We start from the raw sequence: 22,480 nt of genomic DNA, 5'->3' as shown, positions 1-22,480 counted from the left end.
CGACCTTAGCCTATTTCAATAGAAACAAGTGAAAGAAAAATAAAATATTTATGCCAACCCACATAAATTACAAAAAGTATATTTTTTCCCTAAATCAAATCCAATTGAGAAATAACTGCACTTTGTAAACAGGTAAATATATTTTCTATGCGACTGAATTATATAAAACAACACAATATCGATACCTCTAAAAACAGAAGTGAGATACAGTGTACGATCAATACTTTCCATTCTACACTCTACACATTTATCCGGGTAAGTAAAACAAATGAAGTCGGATTAATGAAAACTTCAGATAATTTGAGAGTTCGAAATCCGAGGTAGTTAAGGTCCACCCTCTGACCGGTGTTTCTTACATATTTGCTAAGTAGAAAGCAGTACAGTGGTTAACATAGACCTATTGATTTTTGTGCGTATTTTATTGTGCGTGATCCAAGTGAAGACTTTTTGGTAAGAATTTAATCAATCTTCATTATAATTCATCAGTTTGAGAAGTCTATTTCTTCCTACAAGATTTCTTATACATATTTTCATCCAAATTCTTTATAATCCAACTAATAATAATTAATTATTGCAGAAGCATTCTTTTCTTATTCTAATAGAGAAAATGAAATATTAAATATCACTTGTAAAGATGGTATGGAAAATCCATTGATTTCTTCTAAGATTTCCTTGGATGCTCGCAGTTTATAACTTGGATTATTCAGTAGGCCAACATCTTAGATAAGTGCAAAAAATCTGAACTAAGGGTAGTTCGTTTTCATGTACTTTTTTCCTAAGTGATATAAAGCTGAACATTTTTTTAATTTAGATTAAAAAGTTTGAGACTTGAGAATCTTGAATGCAGCTTTTAACACTTAAAATCTACACTAATATAATATTATAATTCCGAAGAATTGGTTTGTTCCTTTGCATGTGCTAATCTCAGGAACTACTGTTAGGCTGGTTTTAGAGTCGCGCTGACCGCTCCCTGATTTTCAGCGGTGACAGATCAATATGTATGTAATTGAAGGGAACGTTCCTGAGTGACGCTGATCGCTCGGCGCCGACGCTTCATACATTTGGGCTGTCAGCACTGACGGTCAGCGTGCGTCAGCGTGACTCTAAAACCAGCCTTACGATTTGAAAAAATATTTTTGAGTTGGATAGCCCATTAATTGAGAAAGGTTTTAAGGCTATATAACATCACCCTACAGCCAATAGGGGCGGAGCAGTAAAGATAAATGTAAATACGGGAAATAAATATTATTCAAACTATTTACATGCATACAAAGTCACGGGCACTGCTAGTCACAAATAAAATAATAAAGCAAGTAAACTGTACTATTTGTATTGATGATGTCATACGTAATATGTCATCCCACATTACCATCCATGCACTGTTACTATCAAACACCTATTGTTTGTGAATTTGTGATTTGCATTTATAATTCTGTTAATGTTCTTTATATGCGAGTATAGATTTAAATCTGTGATTGTACCTACTGATACATAAATTATGTTAATGTCAATCCAAAAATTTCAAAAACATTTCAAATAGCTTTTATGTTGCATATGGCTAAGGCCTATTTAGTTTGTGACAGATTGTCATAAATGATAGCCTATATGTTATTCTGGGTTATAAACAATAATACTGTAAAGTTTCATCAAAATCTGTTCAGTAGTTTTTGCGCGAAAGAGTAACAAACATATTGTTTCAAACAATTTCGCATTTACAGGGTGTTAGGTAAATGGGTATATGAGCCGACACTAGCCCATGTTAACATGAGCATATAAATGGTATGGTGAACTTGCAAAAATGCAATTTGCAATATTTGTCCAACGTGGTTGTGTTTTATAGCCATAAAAGTTGGCTCAAGTGTAACTACCTATTTTTTCAAGAAGTGGCTCTGGATCCTTCTAAAGACACATATTTGGGGTAAAAACCTTTCCTTTAATGAAATGAAGTTTAGAACTAGGCTTTTAAATGGTGCCAATATTGGTGGGAAGTGGGGATGCATTTGAAAGTGCCTGTCGCGGAAGGTGCGATTTATTTGATGTCGAGTGTAGATGGCATTATAAAAACCCAATATTCGACCCATGACATTACATGTTAATCCAGACAATTACTAGTTTCTCTTAGCACACTTATTCACTTACACACAAAATCACACTTACACACAAAATCACACTCACACTATCATACACACATTTTTGTTTTGTTTTTCTATTTAAATTATTTTTTAAATTAAAAGATAAAATTTAATCTAAACACTAAATTTTAGTCTTATGTTTTTTTGAGGAGGAGCCTGACTCTCGTTACACAGGTTAACCTTATACGAGAGCGGCACATATCTTGTAATTGTAAAGTGTTTATTTAATAAAAGTATTTTCATTTCATTTCATTTCATTTCATTTCATTTTCATTTTCATTTCATTTCATTTTCATGACAACTCGACCCAGTATTCCTAGCTCAACCCATTACATAATTTCGTTATTCTACCCAAATGCATTCCTTAATCAACCCAAAGTAAATATACCAAAAATAAGTATGGATAGCAAAACCACGTTTACTGTTTTTTCAGAAATTTAATAATGATAAATACATACTAGTATGTACATTTATTTATAATTAAATAAAAAAAATAAAAAACATCACCTCCCTACAGGAGTATGTTGATTAACTAACTAAAAAATATTATTTTTATTCTGACCGTACATAAAAATCTTATATTTTTTAAGTGGTTTTAAAATGGGTTGAGCTAGGAATGTTTTTGGGGTGAATAAGGAATTTAAATTTTAAAATTTGTTGTGGGTAGAATAAGGAACAAAATTGGGTTGAGTAAGGAAAAAATAACGAATGGGTTGAGTTGTCGTGGGTCGAATACGGAATAACCCATTATAAAGGTAAATCAGGCTGTTATGCCTTTACATAATTACACTTCTGGACACATCTACTGGCCCACCTTAGAGTTTAGGTTTCGATGGCCCCTACCGAAATATGATTGCTAGATTGAACAAAAACTGTTGATGCAGTTTTAAACCTGATACATTTTACCATCTTTTTCGATCGTATTGTTTTTTTGAATTCAGAATACCATAGGTACGACATGGAGCTACGCCTAACAAGTCGGAAATGCGCCTTGTTAAAGGCAATTGATTTTTGAATAAAAAACATGTTTTATCAAATAAAGGTTTAATTTAATAACGCGTGTTGCCTCCATGGGCATCTACCACAGCTCTCATACGATTAGGCATAGAGTTTATCAACTGCTCTATGAAATTTTGAGGGATCATCTCCATCCTCTTCTATGGCAGTTTTCAACTCCTGCATCGTCTGGGCAACTGGCTGACGAGCCCTAACACGTCTTTTTAGCTCGTCCCACATGTGCTCAATGGGGTTCATGTCTGGGCTTCTGGCTGGCCAGTCCATAACTGTGATGTTCACATCCCGAAAATATTCCCTGACGATGCCGGCCGCATGGGCTCTTGCATTATCATGCATAAAAAGGAAATTTGGGCCCACATAGTCTGCGTATGGTATCACGTGAGGTTCTAAGCACTCACGAATGTATCTTTCAGCGTTTAATATTGGCAGCCGTGGTCCTGTAACAACCTCAAGTTGAGTTTTGCCGCTCGCGGATATACCGCCCCAGACAGTCCATGAGCCACCGCCATAAGCAACCCTCTCTTCAAAGCAGCATTGTGCGAAACGCTCTCCCTTACGTCGGTAGACCTTCTTCCTTCCATCATTGCCATGTAACACAATTTTAGACTCATCAGAAAAGAGTACACGGCTCCAATCTTGCTGTGTCCAATTTAAATGACTACGTGCGAAATGAAGGTGCGCTGTTCGGTGGGCTCGCGTTAGTTTGGGCCCATTAGCTGGCTTGTGTGGTACCATATCGCGTTCTTTTAACCTTCTCCGAACAGTTCGAGCGCTCACAGATACTCCGTGGAAGTCGCGAAGTTGGTTTTGTATCTCAATGGAGGTAAGGTGACGATTTCTCAAGCTGGTCGTCACGATGAATCGATCCTGCCTTTCAGTTGTGACCCGAGATCGTGGCCTTCCTTGGCGACGAACAAAGCCGCCAGTCTCTAGGTACCTCCGATAAACATTTCGGACAGCAGATCGACTTAAATTAAGTTGAGCACTCACGTTTCTTTGGCTGTGTCCGGCCTGAATAAGTGCCACAGCTTGGGCGGCGATTTCAGGTGAAGTATCCATAGATTATTGATAGAACCTCACCTTAATGTTAAGAATAAGTAATGTTTGTTGCAAAACCAAAGATATCAATCACTTTTTCAAGAATTAAATCCAAGTAAACCAATAAAACCAAGTTTTCTTAGGGCTATATTTCACCGGGACACCATGGCGGCGCAACCAGTCGCCGCTACCAACGAAATGTATGCAGCTTTGCGCAACCAAACGGACACCAGGTGAGTAACTGTCTATAGAGCTGTATACATTTTTTTGGTAGCCGGCGACTGGTTGCGCCGCCATGGTGTCCCGGTGAAATATAGCCCTTAGTATTCGATTGTTTGATATCAACAAATAGGCTCCAAATTGTCTTTTGTTTCTTTAAATTCTGTGTTCGAAATTCAAAAAAGACTATTGAATGAAATTATGAATAAATTGTGAATGTGCCAGGTTCAAAACTGCATAAAAACTTTTTGCTCGACCTAATATAAAATTTTAGCTAGGACCAAACGAATCTGAAAATACAAGGTGGGCCAATAGATGTGTCCAGAAGTGTATACAGGGTGTTAGGTAAATGGGTATATGAGCCGACACTAGCCCATGTTAACATAGGCATATAAATGGTATGGTGAAGTCAGAAATTTGATATCATGATTTTAATTTTTTTAATTTTCATACAAAATAAATTTTATAAAATCCGATTTGTATGAAAATTAAAATAATTAAAATGAAGATATCAATTTTCTGACTTCACCATACCATTTATATGACCATGTTAACATGGCCTAGTGTCGGCTCATATACCCATTTACCTAACACCCTGTATAATGCTATACAAAAAAAAAACAATTTAAACTGCCTACATCCGAAACTTTTGAATCGGTTCCGGTTACGGTTTCGGATATATTTTTATTTCGGATATCCGAAAGTTTCGGTTACGGTTACGGATATCCATAACAACCCTGGGAGATACCTACGCAATTGGACGGCTTTATCCCTGTGATAAAATAGCATTAAATTCCAAACAGGGACCAACTAGGTACAATATTTTTTGCGCACAATTCCAGTGTGAAGATAGATACCGTATTACGTAGGTACTAGGTACCAAAACATACAAGCAACCATGTTGTAACAATTTTCAACTGGTAAAAAAACTTTCATCAACGTGCCCTATCATTTGATGGTCTGATGGATTTGTCTACCTATGCCGATACTGTTTTTCGTAGTAAGTTTTATGTGTGTTAAAACTTGTTTATTTTTTGCTTGTCAGATGTAAGAAATGCTTAATGCCGGGCGCTGACTCGAGGTTTAAGCCGCCATCGGCAAATGAATCCTTGGCCTCGGATGAAGAAGCGTCTCAGTTGGAACTTCACCTTCAGAGACAACTGGAAGAAGATGTCGCAAGGTAAGGAATTTGTCACAATGTCTCACTAAGCTCTCTAACCTACTAATTTTATCTATAACCCATTCGTAACACAAGAATATTATCATATTATCTGTTTCAGAATATTTGATGAATCCATTTATACTGATCTTGAAGTGGTGTGTGGTAAACTAAAAATATTAACTCATTCATGTATATTACAAGCTCGCACAAATAAATTTTATCATATACTTCAGACGATATTGCATGTTAACATCGGGCGCAGTGCTTTTGACGAAATATATTCGTTTATCAGGTAAGGCTAGCGATATTGATTTTGAAAGAATATTTATATCTATTTAACAGAATATAAAATAATATAGGTACATGGAATGTGTGGTGGGCTGTAGAAAATACATTCTTCCAATTGTATACAGTATAATTAGAACTGGACCCGTCGCGCCATAGCAAATTCCCATGTAGAGGAAGTCGTTTGTGAATTATTGGACCTTATATATTTTTAGCCGACCCCCTAACGCTTAGGAGTTTGAGAATAATTATTTAAATATTTTAGGTATGTATGTACCAACAGTTGTATTATTTAAGGTTATTAAGGTGAGCTGATGATGGAAGGTTAAACTTCGTAGGTTATGAGTTAAATGATACTTTTTTTGTTGCCGATATTTAAAGTAGGTAGCCTGTATTTGTAGGGAAGATTATTTACACTTAAAATGGAAAAGTATTAGTCTCAATTTACATAGGTACTGTCCATCTCTAGCGACAACAACAAGAACTAATCTACTAAAAAGCACGAAATAAATTAATTTTATTAAAAAAATATATTATTTTTAGTACGGTTAAAAAAGTGACGAACTAAGGAACGAATGGAATACATTAAACATCGTAGTTTTGTTCTTAATCTCAGGTTGAATTTGATCGCAATTTTTTTTGTAAAAAATATTTTATTTTTGTAAACATAGCTCCCAAAACACAACTGTTTAGTTAGGTAAAGTAAGTTCCAATAATTCGCAAAAGACATGGGAACTACATCAGAATTTGCTAGGGCCGGTCTAGTTCCTTCCAGTCACCCTGTATAATATTGTGCAATTTGTTTTTCTTATAGGTATTAATTTAATTTAACAGACTGTAGCTTCCTTGTACAAATCTAATAATTTTAGAGTAAAACTTTTCTTAGGGGGAATCATTCTACAGAGTGTTTGGTAGTGTTGATAATGAATAAAACGGCTGAATTTGACTGACCGTCATTTACAGTCAAATTAGTCAATAACTAGTAATTTTCGGTCAATTTGATTTTAGTAATACTTTTGGTACTTTTTTAAAGTATTTTCTTTTATTTTGTGATTGATAAAAGTCTACTTCTTAATTGAAGTACAATAGTGGTTTTATTATTAGGGTCGAATGGGCGAGTTTTTATTCTCAAAATGACCTTGCCTATACACCCACGAACTTTGTCTAACCTTCTACCAAACACCCTGTATATTCAAAATTCATTCAATTGAGAAATTATGTATTAATTTATGATTTATGACTATTGACTTCATGTTTTTACTAAAAACTAAAATAATCTATTATAATAAAATCGCTAAGTCCATAAAAGAAAGTCATTTCGATCCTCCAACTAATCTATTTTTTGAAAACTTGGACATTACTAATTCAAGTATTGACGATATTGTTTACTTTCCTTTTCTATTTCAGTGATACCTACACTGAATGCAATATAAAACATCAAGAAAAAGAGATACTGGCCTATTTAAAAACATTATCACTAAACACAAAAGAAGCAGTAGAAGAGCCTGAAGAGTTTTTGACACCCAAGTGCATAAGCCCCTATGTAGAGAAAGCTTTGAAGAAAAGTATTAGTTCTAGCCCTAGTACTGAACTTACAAAAGAATATTACGCTCTAGTGCCAATAGAAGGCAACTTATTAGATAAAGAACTCATAGAACAGGACGTTCTTTCTAATGCTTTTCAATCTATTATAAGTTCGCAAATCGGAGATTTAGATAAGGTCAAAGGTTTTCAACGTAATAAACCGACTTCGTTGGCTCTGATTTCTAGTCATTCATCCAAATCAGTGAAACATTCCAACAGTTGTGATATTTTAATTAAAAGTCATCTTAAAGATGAAAGTTCATGCGGAACTTTTACAAACATAGAAACAAAATTATTAGATATTGCTGCTGGTCAGTTTACTAAAACAAATCAAGATATCGAATCAAATAAAACGTCTGATATTGTATGTAAAAACACGAAGTTGATTGACCCGCTTTTGGACAAATCTACAGATCCGGCTTATTCCCCTGACAGTTTAATAGCAGACGATCCTAGTTCTTCTTCTGACTATCTGTCTGCAGCTTATACTTTTTCACCTGGTATAAGTTCCGTTTTCCCCCAGCATTTAAATGTTGGAATCAACATCACTAAAATGGAAAACATTTTTACGTCATCGGACTCTGGCTTGGAGAACACAGGTTTGTTGGAAAGTCTTACCAGTCATAAAGATATAACTGTGACAGATATGTCGCTAACTGAAAGTACCCTACATGACTTAACCACTGACGATGGTAGTAATTCCCACGATTCAGTGTCAAGTCCACTAGTTGACAAGAAAATTTCTACAGCATTAAATATTGAAGTTTCCCTAAACTCTGCTTCATGTACATCAGAAAATAATACATCAGAAGACCAGTCCACAAGACCAAAAGAAATGACTTGTAATTCCTCAAAAGAAGAAAAAGAAAAACAAAATGAGGAGATTGTTATTCTTGAGTCTTCATCTTTGTCTTCAGAAACAGGATCATGGGAATCTGTGTATCCTCCGAGATTAACTGCAACAGATATGTGTGAAAAGTTCATTCACAATGAGCGTCGAAATTTTAATGAAGTAGAACCTAAAGTTTCCTCGAAAAAAGCAGACTGTGATGATTTCTCTCACACGAGTCAAAGCCTTGTTCAGAAATCGCCATTCAAATCATCATCATGTTTTATTGATGCTGCAAGTTTAGTCGATGAAGAAGAACATACAATTAAAATAATTTCCGATACCAATGATATCTCAGAAATCATAGCTTCAGATGTTCCAATACCTATGCCAAGTAAACCTGTACCTTGTTCAACAAATAAAGTAGATATAAGTCCTAGTGATTGGTCAGAAAATGATAACGAAGACTCCTTAGAACAATTGGATAGCAAGGACCCCGATTCAATACAAAAAGACCTATCTCCAACAATTTTTGAAATGACACCTATCACCGAAGATTCTTTATGTACTAATGTATTTGAACCAGGGCAAAATAAAGAATCTGAAGAAATGAAAGAAACTGCTATTAAAGAAGATTTATCGAACATTAACTCTGGAAAGGATGATTCAATATCCATAAGCACGCCCTTAATGACTACACCTTATAACTCGATAATGTCACTTAAAGTTTCTGGTCTTAAGCAATATGAATCTGAAGAAAGCGAAAGTGACACAACTATAGTAGGTCAAAATTTAACTAACATCTTGAAAAAATACAATGAATCATCACCAATTATATCAGGTGGAGCTTCTGTAGAAGATCATTTACCTAATATCAGTAGCAATTCAGGAAGCCCGTTGATACGTACGTATAAAAAAATAGAAAATATACCGATAGTTTCAGGAGCCTATGTCCCCCCTCTAGAAGCAGAAGTAAGCAAGTCACCGCGTCCATCTTGTGCCCCTACATGGGTAGTCGATATGTCTACCTCCTCTAAGTCAGACGTCGATACAGTTCACTCAAAGAAACCCAGTGATAAAATGTGCGATAGCCTGAGATCCTCTTCTAAAAATAGTTCAGAAAATTGCAATAAGAGCAGAAATTCAGTGGATTCTGACAGCAGTGAGAGGTCAAGCCATAAATTTTATATCGATTTATCAAGTTTACCCGATCCTATACCGCCTAAAACTCAAAATGAACCAGAAACAGCAAATGAAAAGAAAAATATTTTTTCAATGTATATTGATTTTGGAGAAAAATCTGCGTTGAAGGAAGCACCCCATAGATTAACTTCTTTAAATAACAAGAAGAGCGAAGCAAAAATCACTCCAAAAAACAATAAAAATAAGGTGGTATATACTCCTATTTCAGTTTGCTCTAAATTATCTGACCCAAACAGCACATCGACTTTTGAAAAATATGAGGTTTTATGTGAAGATTCCAACATCAGTATATCAGAAATCATCAACCTAAATGAGGGAAATCGGAGAGATACCAAATCAAAAGAACTCAAGAATTCAGAGTCAAATAAGGACCCCCGAGCAGAAGAGAAAAATCACCGACCCGAAGTGAAAAATCACAGTGATAGATCTTTCCAACGGAATTCGAGAACAACAATTCACGAAGAATCACTCAAAGCGAGGATTACTATATTTGACGAAACATTTTATGAGCTGGAGGATGAATCATTTGTGAAGTTGTCGGATTTAGACAAACCTATTCTGAAAGCTGATCCTCCTGTAATTAAAAAACCCGACAAGGTTGTAGATGAGCGAATGACCAGGTCAATACCTGATAACAGTTGGCGCGAGCAGCAAAATCAAGGTTGTACATCTAGATCTAATGAGATTATAAGTTCCTTTCATTCGGAAAATGCACTTAGCTTAAATAGGTTGTTCCCGCACCTAAGGACAGAGTTCAGTAGAAGCATGCCCGGGTCTTTGTCGAGCAGGACACGGTCTCCTTTAAGATTAGGAGTCGAGCAGAGTCCCGGGGACTTAGACGATCAAACTTCAGATACATCGGAAATGAGCAGTGTGCAAAGTAGTTTTTGCCGATCTATCGTTGGTAAGTAATAAGTTCAATTCTTGAAAAGCATTAAAATCAAACGGCAGGCAATTCCTTCCGATGATTTATAGGGAATTAAGGATGATGTATGTTTCAAGAACAGCCATTTAATTTGATATGGATATAATACCTACCATCAACCAAACCATTGTAGCCCTGAAAACCGATTCAGTTTTCAATTGGTTGTAAAATTAGAAAAAGAAATCAAATAATTGTGAATCAATCAAGTTCGCGACCTGATGAAGTAATAGGTAATTGCCATACAAAAAAATCTATTGGGACAGTCGCGTTTTGAGAACTTGAGTTTATCAATAACTATCCTTTCTTTTTCTATAATTAATAAATCATTTAATTTTCGACGTCTATCTACAATGAAAAAAACATTAAATTATCTCTTATCCCGCATAAATTGCCCCGTCTGGTTATTCTTTATTTATGTTAACTGCAAATGGCAGTAAATTAAAGTTAAACTTTTCTAAGGGCTCACGCTAAGGTTCAGTTTCCACCAAGGTGGAGCGGAGCGGAGAAATGTTTTGATTAACCAATCAGATTTCATTCTGTCAATTTTATTTAATTTGAATGACAACTGATTGGTTGTTCAAAACATTTATCTGCTCTCCGCTTTTTGGTGGAAACCTTTAGTTTTAGAGCGCTTTCACATATAGGCGTTTTTGTCGCGCGTCTATAGCGCTTCTAAGTCGCTCTGCAGTAGTGCGACAAAAACGCCTATATGTGAAATGGCTTTTAGCGTAGGCCCTTAATCAACCAGACCATAGAATGGCCTTTATTGCTTATTAGTACTTTGTCTAGTCACCCCACAGTACAAAATCAACTCGATACAACTATGGTTACTTTTTTTTAGAAAACAGTACGACTGAAGAAACCAGCCAAGCCTCAAGTCTGATAGGGAATTGTCAATCCCGCTTGGGGCAAGACCTTCTGCGAATGTTTTTGGAAGAAATAGCTCCCGACGTGATCGTGGAGGTGTCAGGGAGACGAATTAAAGCACACAAATGTATTTTATCATCAAGGTGAGTTAGCATCTTTCTCTTTGTTAATGAATAATTTATATGTATAATCTTTAATTCAGTCATTTAGTTCAAAGTTCGCTCGTAACGTATTGTTGTTGTATCAAGGGTGCTTCTTAACTTTTTCTCGTCAGATATTATTAAAACCTTAATTATTTGTTCTTTGGTTTTAGGTGCCAGTACTTCGCTGGGATATTAAGCGGTGGCTGGGTTGAGAGTGCGGGGAATGTTATAGCATTGCCACCGTGAGTATAATACTTATATTCTTCTATCATTCTTGTGGATTTCATTCAACAACTAAAGAATATCCGTTTATCGCTAGAAATAAAAGGCGACATTGTTTTATATAACTAAATATCATAATCCTGTAATAAGTCCTCCAAATAATAATAATAAACTTCGATACAATAAACGGCAAAAAACTAAGGCTGGGTTGCACCATCTTACTTCAACTTTGACCAACGTCAATAATCTGTCAAACTCCATACAAAAAACACCGGCTATCTTTAAAGTTACTGTCAAAGTTCGGTGGTGCAACTCAGCCTAAAAAACTTCTGTAATACACGTGGAATACAATATATTACTCAGCCTAAGAAACTTCTGTAATTCCAATATATTTTTTGTTACAGATTTTCATTTAACGTTGTCCACTTCGCTCTCTGTCATATATACTCAGGTGTTTCTACAATACCTGATTCGATAAGTATTGTGGAGCTTGCAACATTGGCTGATATGCTGGGCTTGGAAGGCTTGAAGGAAGCTATTATGTTTACATTAAAAGCTAAATATTGTCATCATTTCCACAAAGTAAGAGATTAGAATATTCGGCACGATAATGAGACATGTGCAGTGTTGGCAAAAATTAATCTGATTAATGATTAAAGATTAATAATTATAATAAAAAAACATTGATTATGATCTAATCATAATGAATATAGGAACTACATTATATTTACTGGCTTAAAAACTAGGATTATGGTCTCTAAATGCGGAATCATTAATTAATTAATTAATCATTACTTTGTATGAATTTTGGACTGATTGGTAAAATTTTAAATTAACGAAACCACTTTTGACTGATTTTTTGCACTCAAAAGTGGTTTTTTTTAGTCCAAACCACTTTTGACTGGAAAACGGTCAAGTGATATTGACCAAGGGTATCAGTTAAAACCACTTTGAGTCATTTTTGCAGTCAATAGGGGTTCTGACCGATTATATCATGAGTTTTGACATTTACATTGATTTCAATAGATTAAAATGTTCTATTGAAAGAAAGAAGTTAATCAAATTAACGGTTATTGATTAAAGACAATTAATCATGATTATGATTACTTTTTTAATCTTGATTATTTTATTCACGATTAATTTAATCATAATTAAAATTAATCAAATTATTATTATGTAATGAATTGATGTATTATTGTTTATATTTTAAATATTTTTCTTTTTTATTTAGGTTAAGTTTATTTAGAAATGTATGGAGTTGGAGTATGGCTAATATTTTAGACATAAGGTACTTAATTTGCTTCATTAATTGATTAAAAAATTAATTTATTAGTGCCAACACTGTCATGTTGCCAAATTTTTGTTTTGGTGTTTGAAAGATAGACGTAATTAGTCCAGTCAATAAAGCATTATAGATGGAAAACTGTAGAACACAATTTCTGACTTCAGGACTTTATTTAGACTAGTTAGGAGGTGAACATAGCAAAAGTCCCCGCCCTTAGCCCTTGAGCCGGCGGGGAGAGGGGGTTTTAAAGGTGCCACTTTTCGGTTTTCCGCTTAATCCTCGGAAACTATGCGTCCTAGTGACATGACTACTTTGAACCAAAAAGAGCATATTCAATTTGCTACAGATGAGATAGACAAGTTTTTCTATGAATTGTATAGTTTTCGCGGCATCTGCTCTAGAAGGTCTGTAATATTGGAAATTTTATTTTTGTCCTACATGTTCCCATCAGGAGAAAATCGACTAAATCAACATTGAGCAATCATTCTAGACATGCGGGAGCATGTTAAGCCTAGTTCCAGCGAGGGGACTACACCGTGCGTATATTTAGACGAATCACTTTGAGCCAATTTTGACTCCTCATCACTCAAAAACTACTGTGCATTAATACTTCAAATTTAGCTCATGTGTTGAGACTTGCAAGATATGCATCAGTTTCAAATTTCATAAATATGCCTCAAACGGTTCTTTAGATATTGACGTCCAAAAATCTACATGTCTGACCTATAGACCAAATTCTTACCACTTCCAGATGACCTCGAAGGTTCAAATTTGGCATCCAGAAAGGTAGTTATGTAAATACAAAGGAACAAATAAAAAACCAGTAAATTTTAACATTTCACATGTGATAGATAGATAGTAGTGCTCTAAATATCGATTTTTGAACGTCAATACCTAAATAACCGTTTGAGGTATATTTATGAAATTTGAAGCTGATGTATATCTTGCAAGTCTCAATACATGAGCCAAATTTGAAGTGTTAATGCACAGTAGTTTTTGAATGATGAGGAGTCAAAAGTGGCTCTAATTGGTTCGTCTAAATATACGCACGGTGCAGTCCCCTCCATGGAACTAGGCTTAACATGCTCCCGCATGTCTATAGTGTTTGCTCAATGTTGATTTAGTCGATTTTCTCCTGATGGGAACATGTAAGACAAAAATAAAATTTCCAATTTTACAGACCTTCTAGAGCAGATGCCGCAAAAACTATACAAGATATAGAAAAACTTGACGGTCTCACCTGTAGCAAATTGAATAAGCTTTTTTTTGTTCATAGTAGTCATGTCACTAGGACGCACAGTTTCCGAGGATTAAGCGAAAAACCGAAAAGTGGTACCTTTAAACCCCCCTCTCCCCGCCGGCTCAAGGGCTAAGGGCGGGGACTTTTGCTATGTTCACCACCTAACTAGGCTAAACAAAGTCCCGAGGTCAGAAATTGTGTTCCACGGATTTCTCTCTACACCGTCGTTAAGGCATTCATTGACTGGACTATAATGTATTTATGATGTAATAGAAACGTTCGTTCGTTCGTTTCAGCCAAATGACGTCCACTGCTGGACAAAGGCCTCCCCCAAGGTTTTCCTCAATGAACGGTCCTGCGCTGTCCGCATAGAGGTTCTTCCCGCGACCTTAGATCGTCGGTCTACTTAGTAATAGAAACCTTGGTGAAAAAATTGCTTCGACAGCAGAAAACCTCACTCGAGATATCACTCTTTGAGAAAATCACATTAATTCACTTCCTTAGAACGCTCCATACAAATCGTCACACCGTGGTACTTTGTATGTATCGCCTAAGGAATTTGTTCAGCAGCTTATTTAAGTCTGTTATGGTTTTCAGCCCTGTGCGGTATGCAAAGCTGGAGTGCTGGAATGTTTCCCCCTGTGCTCAGTCTATGGCCTGGACGATTTGTACAGAAAATGCTTGAAATGGATTATAAAGTATTTTCCTTGGGTGTGGCCTACTAAAGCTTTTGCCACACTGCCTTCCGAATTATTGGAGAAATGTTACCAAGAGATTGTTATCAATATGACGCTTGAGAATATTATCAATACAGTTTACGGATGCGGCCTTACAGGTATTAGATTGAATATTTTAATTATTTTCCACATAGAGCCAATAAATACTTTAATTAATTATCATTCCCTTTTCAGTTCAAGACTTGCATCATATTCGATGGGGCGACATTGTAGCACGTATATGCCGCCGTTTGGTGCACGCTGCGGCACACTTTATCGCGCCTAAACTTGTGACAGTTCTGCGCGAAATCGGTACGTTGCCGCCCGACCCGCCGCCGTCCGCTAAACAGGCGCTCGACGAATGCATGGCCGCGGCCATAGAATGGGCGCCGCCGGACGAATGCTGCCGCGCCTACGCACTCCTGGCCGGCGTCGCCAGGGAAATACGAAACCACCGATTCGCCAAGCCCGATCTGATCACCAACGGCAACCCGAACAACGTGCCCGGTCAAGACAACCTTCTGTACGTCAGCGCCGGCAGCTGGGTGCAGCAGTGCGAGGGCGCGCTGGTGCGGGCGGCGCCGCGCGTGTGCTGCACGCAGGCCTTCGCCGAGCTGCCGCCGGAGCTGCGCGCGCGCCTGCGCGAGCTGGGCTGCATCATGTACGGCCAGCCGCAGCTGCCCGGCCGAACCCCCGCCCTCCACAGCCGCAGAAGCAAGAACGCTCACCCCAAACCGAACAAAACCCAGCCATCCACGTCCAGGAACTTAGATATAGACCACATGCGAGCTTCTTTTGTTCCATATGCTTCCAAGCCGGCGACCCTCGTCGCCCCGGGCGTGTTCAAAAGTAGCAGCAATGATTTACAAGATACAAAAAAGATGTCTCGCGCTGCCCCTCCTAAAGTCAGGACCACCAAAGCGCAAGAGGAACGCGCGAAGTTTAATTTGTCCAAGGCAAACCCGTCCCAGGAGCGTCTGAATGCCAAGGTGAACGCTGCGAAGCCATCGTTTGAACACACCAAGCCCAGATATCTGGAACCTAAAATTATACCAGAAATGAAAAAAAATATTAGTACCAAGAAATTGGTCCCTAAAATGATATCGTCTAGTGAATCTTCTCGGAACTCAAGTCCCATTCAAGCGAGAAACTTGAGGACGAGTCGCATGAAAAATCGGCAGGCAAACGAGGGGAAGACGCAAGCTTTGTCGCAGGACAGCCTGGCCACGTGCTCGCGGCCGCGCACTGCTGAGCCGTCGACGGACTCGCTCAGTGAATCGCAGACCAGTAACAAATATGCCACCTATACCAAGGTGCGGCATACCACCAAGGGATCCATTGAATGTAAGTTACACTTCATAAATACCATTTTAGGTTTATGATTAAGTTTCACTTTATTAATAATACTTTTTATTGTTGCAGCTGCTGCAGTGAAATGCACTCGATACGCTACCGCCCCCAACCCATCGGCAGTGACAAATGGTAAAGTAAAGACAAAAATACCCGTTTATTTAAACTCTTTGTCCAAGTCGTACAACACAGATAACAAGAGCAGTTGTGACGTGCCGTCGCCGCAAAGTAAATCGTTCCCCGCCCCTAAAACATCGACGGCTACACATTCCACTGCATCGGTGCCGATGCGTAGCAAGAACTACGAGAAGAATTCTTCGTGCTCTTTGATGAATGCAACAAAATCTAGCTCTGCCAAAATGGTGACGAAAATAATCAAAGAATCTCCCCGCTCTAAAACGGTTACAAAAAATGTCAAGGGCAATTCCAACTCTCGACGTCCTCAACGCAGAGCAGAAACCGATCCACAGATGGAAATTCCTGTGATGGAACGCTCTGGTACTTTTCTTAAAGACGAGCCAACTTTCGGCGATAAAACAACTAACATAGATTTAGATGAATAGACTGCTCGCGTGGGCAGTATTATTTTACAAGCTTTAGCGGGAGCCAGGAAATAGCTGCGCCGTGACGAGATCTCACCGCGGATCCCGTTAAAGCGTTAGTAGCTAAAACCTTTCAGATTATACAGACTACAAATCTTCCAATCAGCAACAAGAATGTTAACGAGTTACGTTATTTAAATGTTTGTACTAAAATAAGTGAAAAGACTGGTAAAGACTAAAGATTAACCCCCAGTTTCTGCACCGAGATATTTAGCTTGAGTGTGCTCATCTTTTACTTAAGTATGAAATTAAGCTTTTAATTCATACTGAAGCTTTAGTCATACTTGTATAAGTAGAAAATAAGCACACTCAAGTTAAAAATCTCATTTCAGTGTGCCTACCATGAGTTTACGTTAGGTGAGCTCGCTAGCGAATACGTCAAAAAATTATATGAAGATTTTATTTCTTGAAAGTAGCCGCTAGGGGCGCTGCACAATATGTCATACATTTAAATGTCATTTTTTTACGCAGTCGCTAGCGAGCACACCTAACGTAAACTCATGGTAGGCACACTGATACCGGGGAACTAGTGCTCGTCTTTTGTTACATTTTACGTTCAATTCAATTCGGTATTGTGAACTATTGTGTTACAAACACCTTTATTATGAGCAGAATATCAAAAAGCATAATATCAAAACCTTTATACCTAACTCCTACAATAATAACATTTAATTATAGATTCACATCTTAGTGCTTCCAATTTTTAATACCGTATGAACAATATTTATATCTTGACTGCTGATTGGGGTGATCTAAGCCAAGCTCTCTGCTTGTGAGGTGTCTTTTTTCAGCTCTACCTCATTATCACTCGTAGATTTTTAATGTGTGGACTGTTTTTAATTCTGGGCTGGATCGGGTAGTCTGTCCACACATAACTCGAGGCAGAGTAGCGTCTGGTCTGTACTCTAGGCGATTATGTAGATTCTACCTATCTGTGAGCTAAAATAACGACTTACCGCTATGTGGTGAAGGTAGTGTTTGAGTGTGTATACTAATATTACGCGTAATATATTTTTTTATTGTAATATTAGTGTAGATAAATTACGCAGGTGACAATGAAGTAATGATGTGATATATTTTGTTGGGTTGCCCAGTAAATTAATTTCCCGTTATGGCCCTATTAATGAATCCGATGAATTGATACTTAATAATTAAAATGTATTGAAATAGTAGTATCTTACTAATATTATAAGTGTGCTTTGTATGGATCTCTAGAATTTACAGTATTATTATTTACCTATACATCAGAATAACATTTATAACAATCTGTGAAATCTAAATACGCGAAGCGGTGGCAAAATCTAATTAACTACATAAATTATTAAATAGCTTATTACGATTTTTTGACATGTGAACTAATTTGGAATGAGCATTGTAAGGGTCACCTGTGTAGGGATTGTATTTTTATCACGTATTTTTATGCTTGATGTTTCTATATAGGAGATGTAACTACATATAGATTGATAAATGCATGTCTATGTTATCGTCATCTAAATGATTATACTCAAATAATTTATTTTTTCTCTTTAATAGCGTAATTTGGCCATGGTTTGTAAAGTACACGCAAATCTGGCGTATCTTATTAATTATACATAATATTATTTATTGCTAGATTTTTTGGTGTCTGCTACGTATTTTGTCGCTGTTTCATAATATTGTGGATCAATTAAGATAGAATTTTGCTAATATTAGTCCTGAAACCAAAAATAGCGACTCACTTGTAAAATACTGTTAATTATAATTATTATGAGGAATTACGATTTAGCGTTATATTTTACCTGAGTACTCTTGACTTGTTGACTGTTAGGTCCATAACTATTAATTATTTTGATAATTGACTTAATAGAGTGGCGTTGTTTTAAATAATAGCATTTATAGGATGTTTAGAAGCAATGCGTGTAAAGTGCTTTGGGAACCAATAATAAATAATTTTCCGCCAAGTAAGTATCTAATAATAATAAGTATTATTCGGCTGATTATTTATACATATATTTGTTACTTAATTTTTCCAATATTAATTTCTTCAATCTTAAATTGATCTCGCGTTGATCATCTGAAAGGATTCTTCACTTTCTTATTGGTTGGTTCTTGATGGTTTCTGAGCTTATTTCTTTTTTTTTCTCGTTCCCAAAATCATGACACACATGTTCAAACAGCCTAAGACTAGGCGCAGACCACTGATTTTTAGTTGGCCGATAGTTGTGCCCGATTTTAAATTGTATGAAGAATCGGCCAAATCGAATCGGTGTAATGTGCGCACTTCCATACATGCCCATACTGACCAACTGCCCGACTAAACTATCGGCCGACGAAAAATTGATGGCCTGCGCCTAGGCTAATAGATATACCTGCCGTAATCACATCTTTTAAAGTAGCGAAGTAAAATTTATAGTGCTTACTTAATAACCAAAGTTCCATAACTCTGTGGTATTTTTGACAACTATAATATCTAATTTCCAACATTACTTTTTCTAAATAGATGGTGGAATTGATTATATTATGCTTAAATTAATGAAACGGAATGGAATTGCCAACAAATTATTCCGTAAAAGTATAATAACCGTTAAAAATAAATTATAAAAACAATAAAATGCCAGTGCTTCGGTTGTCATAATCGCTAAACGAAAAGTATTTGCAACACTTTTTCTACTTAGAAATAAATATCCTTAGACAAACAAATAAATATCAACTAAGTAGGTAAGTAAAATTGTATCTTGTCGTTTGTATTTTTAGTATCAACTGAGAAGGAAAAGAAACCTTAGTTTAGTTTTAGTTCAACAGATTTGTCAGAAAATATGCTTCTAACATCGTTTTCATCTTCATCTTAAATAGTGATTACATACCTCATGTGTATAAGCTTTTATCATTCAGTCATAGTTTTTACTAAAAACAAAAACTTACTACTTATTGCTCTAAATGAGACGACGTAATACGAGCTAACATAATAACCCCAGAAAGTACTTATCGGTCTAACTACATTAATATAACTGACCAAAAGATACAGGATGTAAGAAATAGGAAGTTGGCAAAAACCTAAATAGACGTATGAACTAGTTACATTATTTATTTGGAAAATCAATTTGCAAGTTCGCGTACAAAAATACTATTATTATCGAGTTTGGAAACAGCGATACCCCGTTTAGTTTTTACCAGACACCCTCCTTACATCCTGTATAACAGGTTCGATAGTGAAGACAAAAGCCAAGAGTTCTATCCCATCCTATACATATTTTATTGATTATTCTAACAACACACGAGAGATATTTATTTTAGTGAAACTTGGTTACTTTATTTAATAATTTATACTTAAATCAGCAATTATTTTTTATATTACTAGTTCGTTAAGTGAGAAATGAAATTAATTATAATCAATTACTTTAAATAGAGGTTTATTTTTGTAAATTAATATATACTTAAGTAAGGTATGTTCTGTTTTGTGCAATTTGTTATGTTTTATTTGTTTATAACAGAACTTAATTAACTCCACTTTTAGGAATCATATAATCAACTATAATAATATTTTGATTTGGTAACATATATGTATAAGATTTAATGTTTCATTTTACAATGGTCGGGTTGATTTGATTAAGTATCTTTCTGTAGTAGGAAATTATTTTGTATTGTCTATAAGAAAAAAATGTAACTAATAATACAGATATTCGTAGCAATGTATTTTGTATAAAAACTATTTATGCTTTTACAAATCAGCAGAATGATTGTCTTTAAGATTATGATCTATTTAGCTTAGTACTTTAAAACTTTTGCTTATAAGTTAATTTGGGAATTAACTAACTACTACGTTTGCATGCAGGCGAAAACATTTAACACTTATACAGTACAGTACTTATTATTATTCTGTATTTATGTTACAGGAAATGTATGAATTCTAGGAATTGTATACTATTCCTAGGAAATGTATACAATTCCAAAGCCATTTAGGAAATGTATAAAATATTGCTTCAGAGATTTTTTAATACGCACATATCCTAGGAAATGTATACTTTTCCTAGGAATTTTATAGAATTCCAATATTGTATTAGGAAATGTATAAAACTAAGCGGCACTGGCGCGGTCGCGTGATCGGATGCCCCTCGGTACGCCTAAAATTTCATTTATTAAACTACATATTATTGGCATGAAGGTTTTAGTACTCCTGTAGCTGGATAACAATGTCTAGGTTAGGTTAGATTAGACTTGCGACCTTACACATACACAGCTGCCGCGCGCGGTAGCGGCCGCCGAGCGCTATTTAAGTTTCGGAAAAAAAGTTTCGGTAATAAAACAATTGATGCAATACCCTCCCCTCGCACCGCATGTCCACGCGTATTCATTGAAATCTTATAATATTACATTTCCGATTGCTGTTTAGGAAATGTGTGATTTTCCTAGGAAATGTGTCCAATATAATTTACATCAGACATTTCCGGGTGATTTTAGGACTTATACACAATTCCTAGGAATTGTATACAATGACGGATTTCATACATTTCCTGTAACATTTATACATAATAGGCAGTATCGTGTTAATTAGAAGTGCTTTTTTGTTTTTAAGTGGAACTGCATTTCAGAAATGTGTTATTAGGGTAAACAAGCAACAATTTAATCTTTCGTTAAATTGTTGAAATTTTAGTACCAAGTACTTACCTAAAGCATTTATTTCTCGATTAATATAAATATAAAGTCACATAGTAGTTTGCATGTTAAAGTAAATAATATAAGATCTTTAAAAACATTAACATTGATGTGCAATACAAATCAAAATACACAATTTGATACTCAGTCGGCTATCCTGAAATGATGCGAAGACCGATATCCGCTATTTTTAGGTAAAGATTTATTTGTTAAGGTTTTAAGACAGTGTAGTCATATTTCTATTTATCTTAATACCAGTGTACCCTAACTAATTACATACTTACATATTTAAAATAATCATATTACCTAGGGTTAAACTTTCAACTGATCTCAATGATGCGTAGTATTCAGTTTACACAATTCAGGTCTGCATCAGCCATCGTTAGATAAATTAGGCCATGTTTTATTTTTATAATGACCTTATCGTAAATCTTTGTTTATGCTTAAATTTGAAAGCTAGATATTATTATTAAAGATGTACCGAGAGCAATTGATATGTTACTTAATTATTCATTTGATTAGTGTGTTAAATTATACGATTTTAAAATTGTTATATCTGGTCGCTTTTCAATCTATCGCAATGGAGTTCATCTTTAGTCATAGTGCGTAAATAATTGTAATTATTATAATTTAAAAACACAAATATTTATTGTTGATGAATGTCATATCTACATGTATGTTGTACCTAATAGATTTCATGAAATACACATTATCCAAAAAAAGGCTTTAATTTTTCTTCCCCTTATTTGTAGTACCTTTTTTATGTTCACAAACTTATTCACATTAATATTACTAAACACACTTAAATATTGCAATAACTTTTATAAGTCCTACTAAATGCAAAAGTTCGTGTGGAAGTTTGAGACTCTTTCACGCTAAAACTACTGAATTGATTTTGATGACACTTTTGTTTACACTAACACAGATATCTATAGATCTATTTATTTTAAGAGATGTACTTTTAATTTTTTAAATGATATTTACAATAAAGTCAATGAGTGTTCAAAATATTTGTGAAGAGGTAAGTAC

General features: G+C 35.6%; 1 protein-coding gene across 2 annotated transcripts; it reads left to right on the top strand.

Annotated features, from left to right (window-relative positions):
• The first annotated feature begins 42 nt into the window (after window positions 1-42).
• Window positions 43-22,166, top strand: LOC135086757 (uncharacterized). 2 transcript variants are annotated; one of them, XM_063981538.1, is made up of 10 exons: window positions 43-132; window positions 5,452-5,586; window positions 5,687-5,860; window positions 7,261-10,373; window positions 11,236-11,404; window positions 11,575-11,646; window positions 12,031-12,208; window positions 14,749-14,986; window positions 15,063-16,211; window positions 16,290-22,166. In XM_063981538.1, the coding sequence occupies exons 2-10, from the start codon at window positions 5,468-5,470 to the stop codon at window positions 16,778-16,780; spliced, it is 5,703 nt and encodes a 1,900-aa protein (XP_063837608.1). In that variant the 5' UTR covers window positions 43-132; window positions 5,452-5,467; the 3' UTR covers window positions 16,781-22,166. The 2 variants fall into 2 exon arrangements, with proteins under 2 accessions (XP_063837608.1, XP_063837609.1); XM_063981539.1 differs by lacking the exon at window positions 5,687-5,860.
• The last annotated feature ends 314 nt before the right edge of the window (window positions 22,167-22,480 follow it).

The sequence above is a fragment of the Ostrinia nubilalis genome, chromosome Z (genome assembly GCF_963855985.1).
Source record: "Ostrinia nubilalis chromosome Z, ilOstNubi1.1, whole genome shotgun sequence".
NCBI lineage: Eukaryota > Metazoa > Arthropoda > Insecta > Lepidoptera > Crambidae > Ostrinia > Ostrinia nubilalis.
The sequence above is the reverse complement of the archived record's forward strand: the minus strand, read 5'-3'. Positions and strand labels throughout refer to the sequence as shown.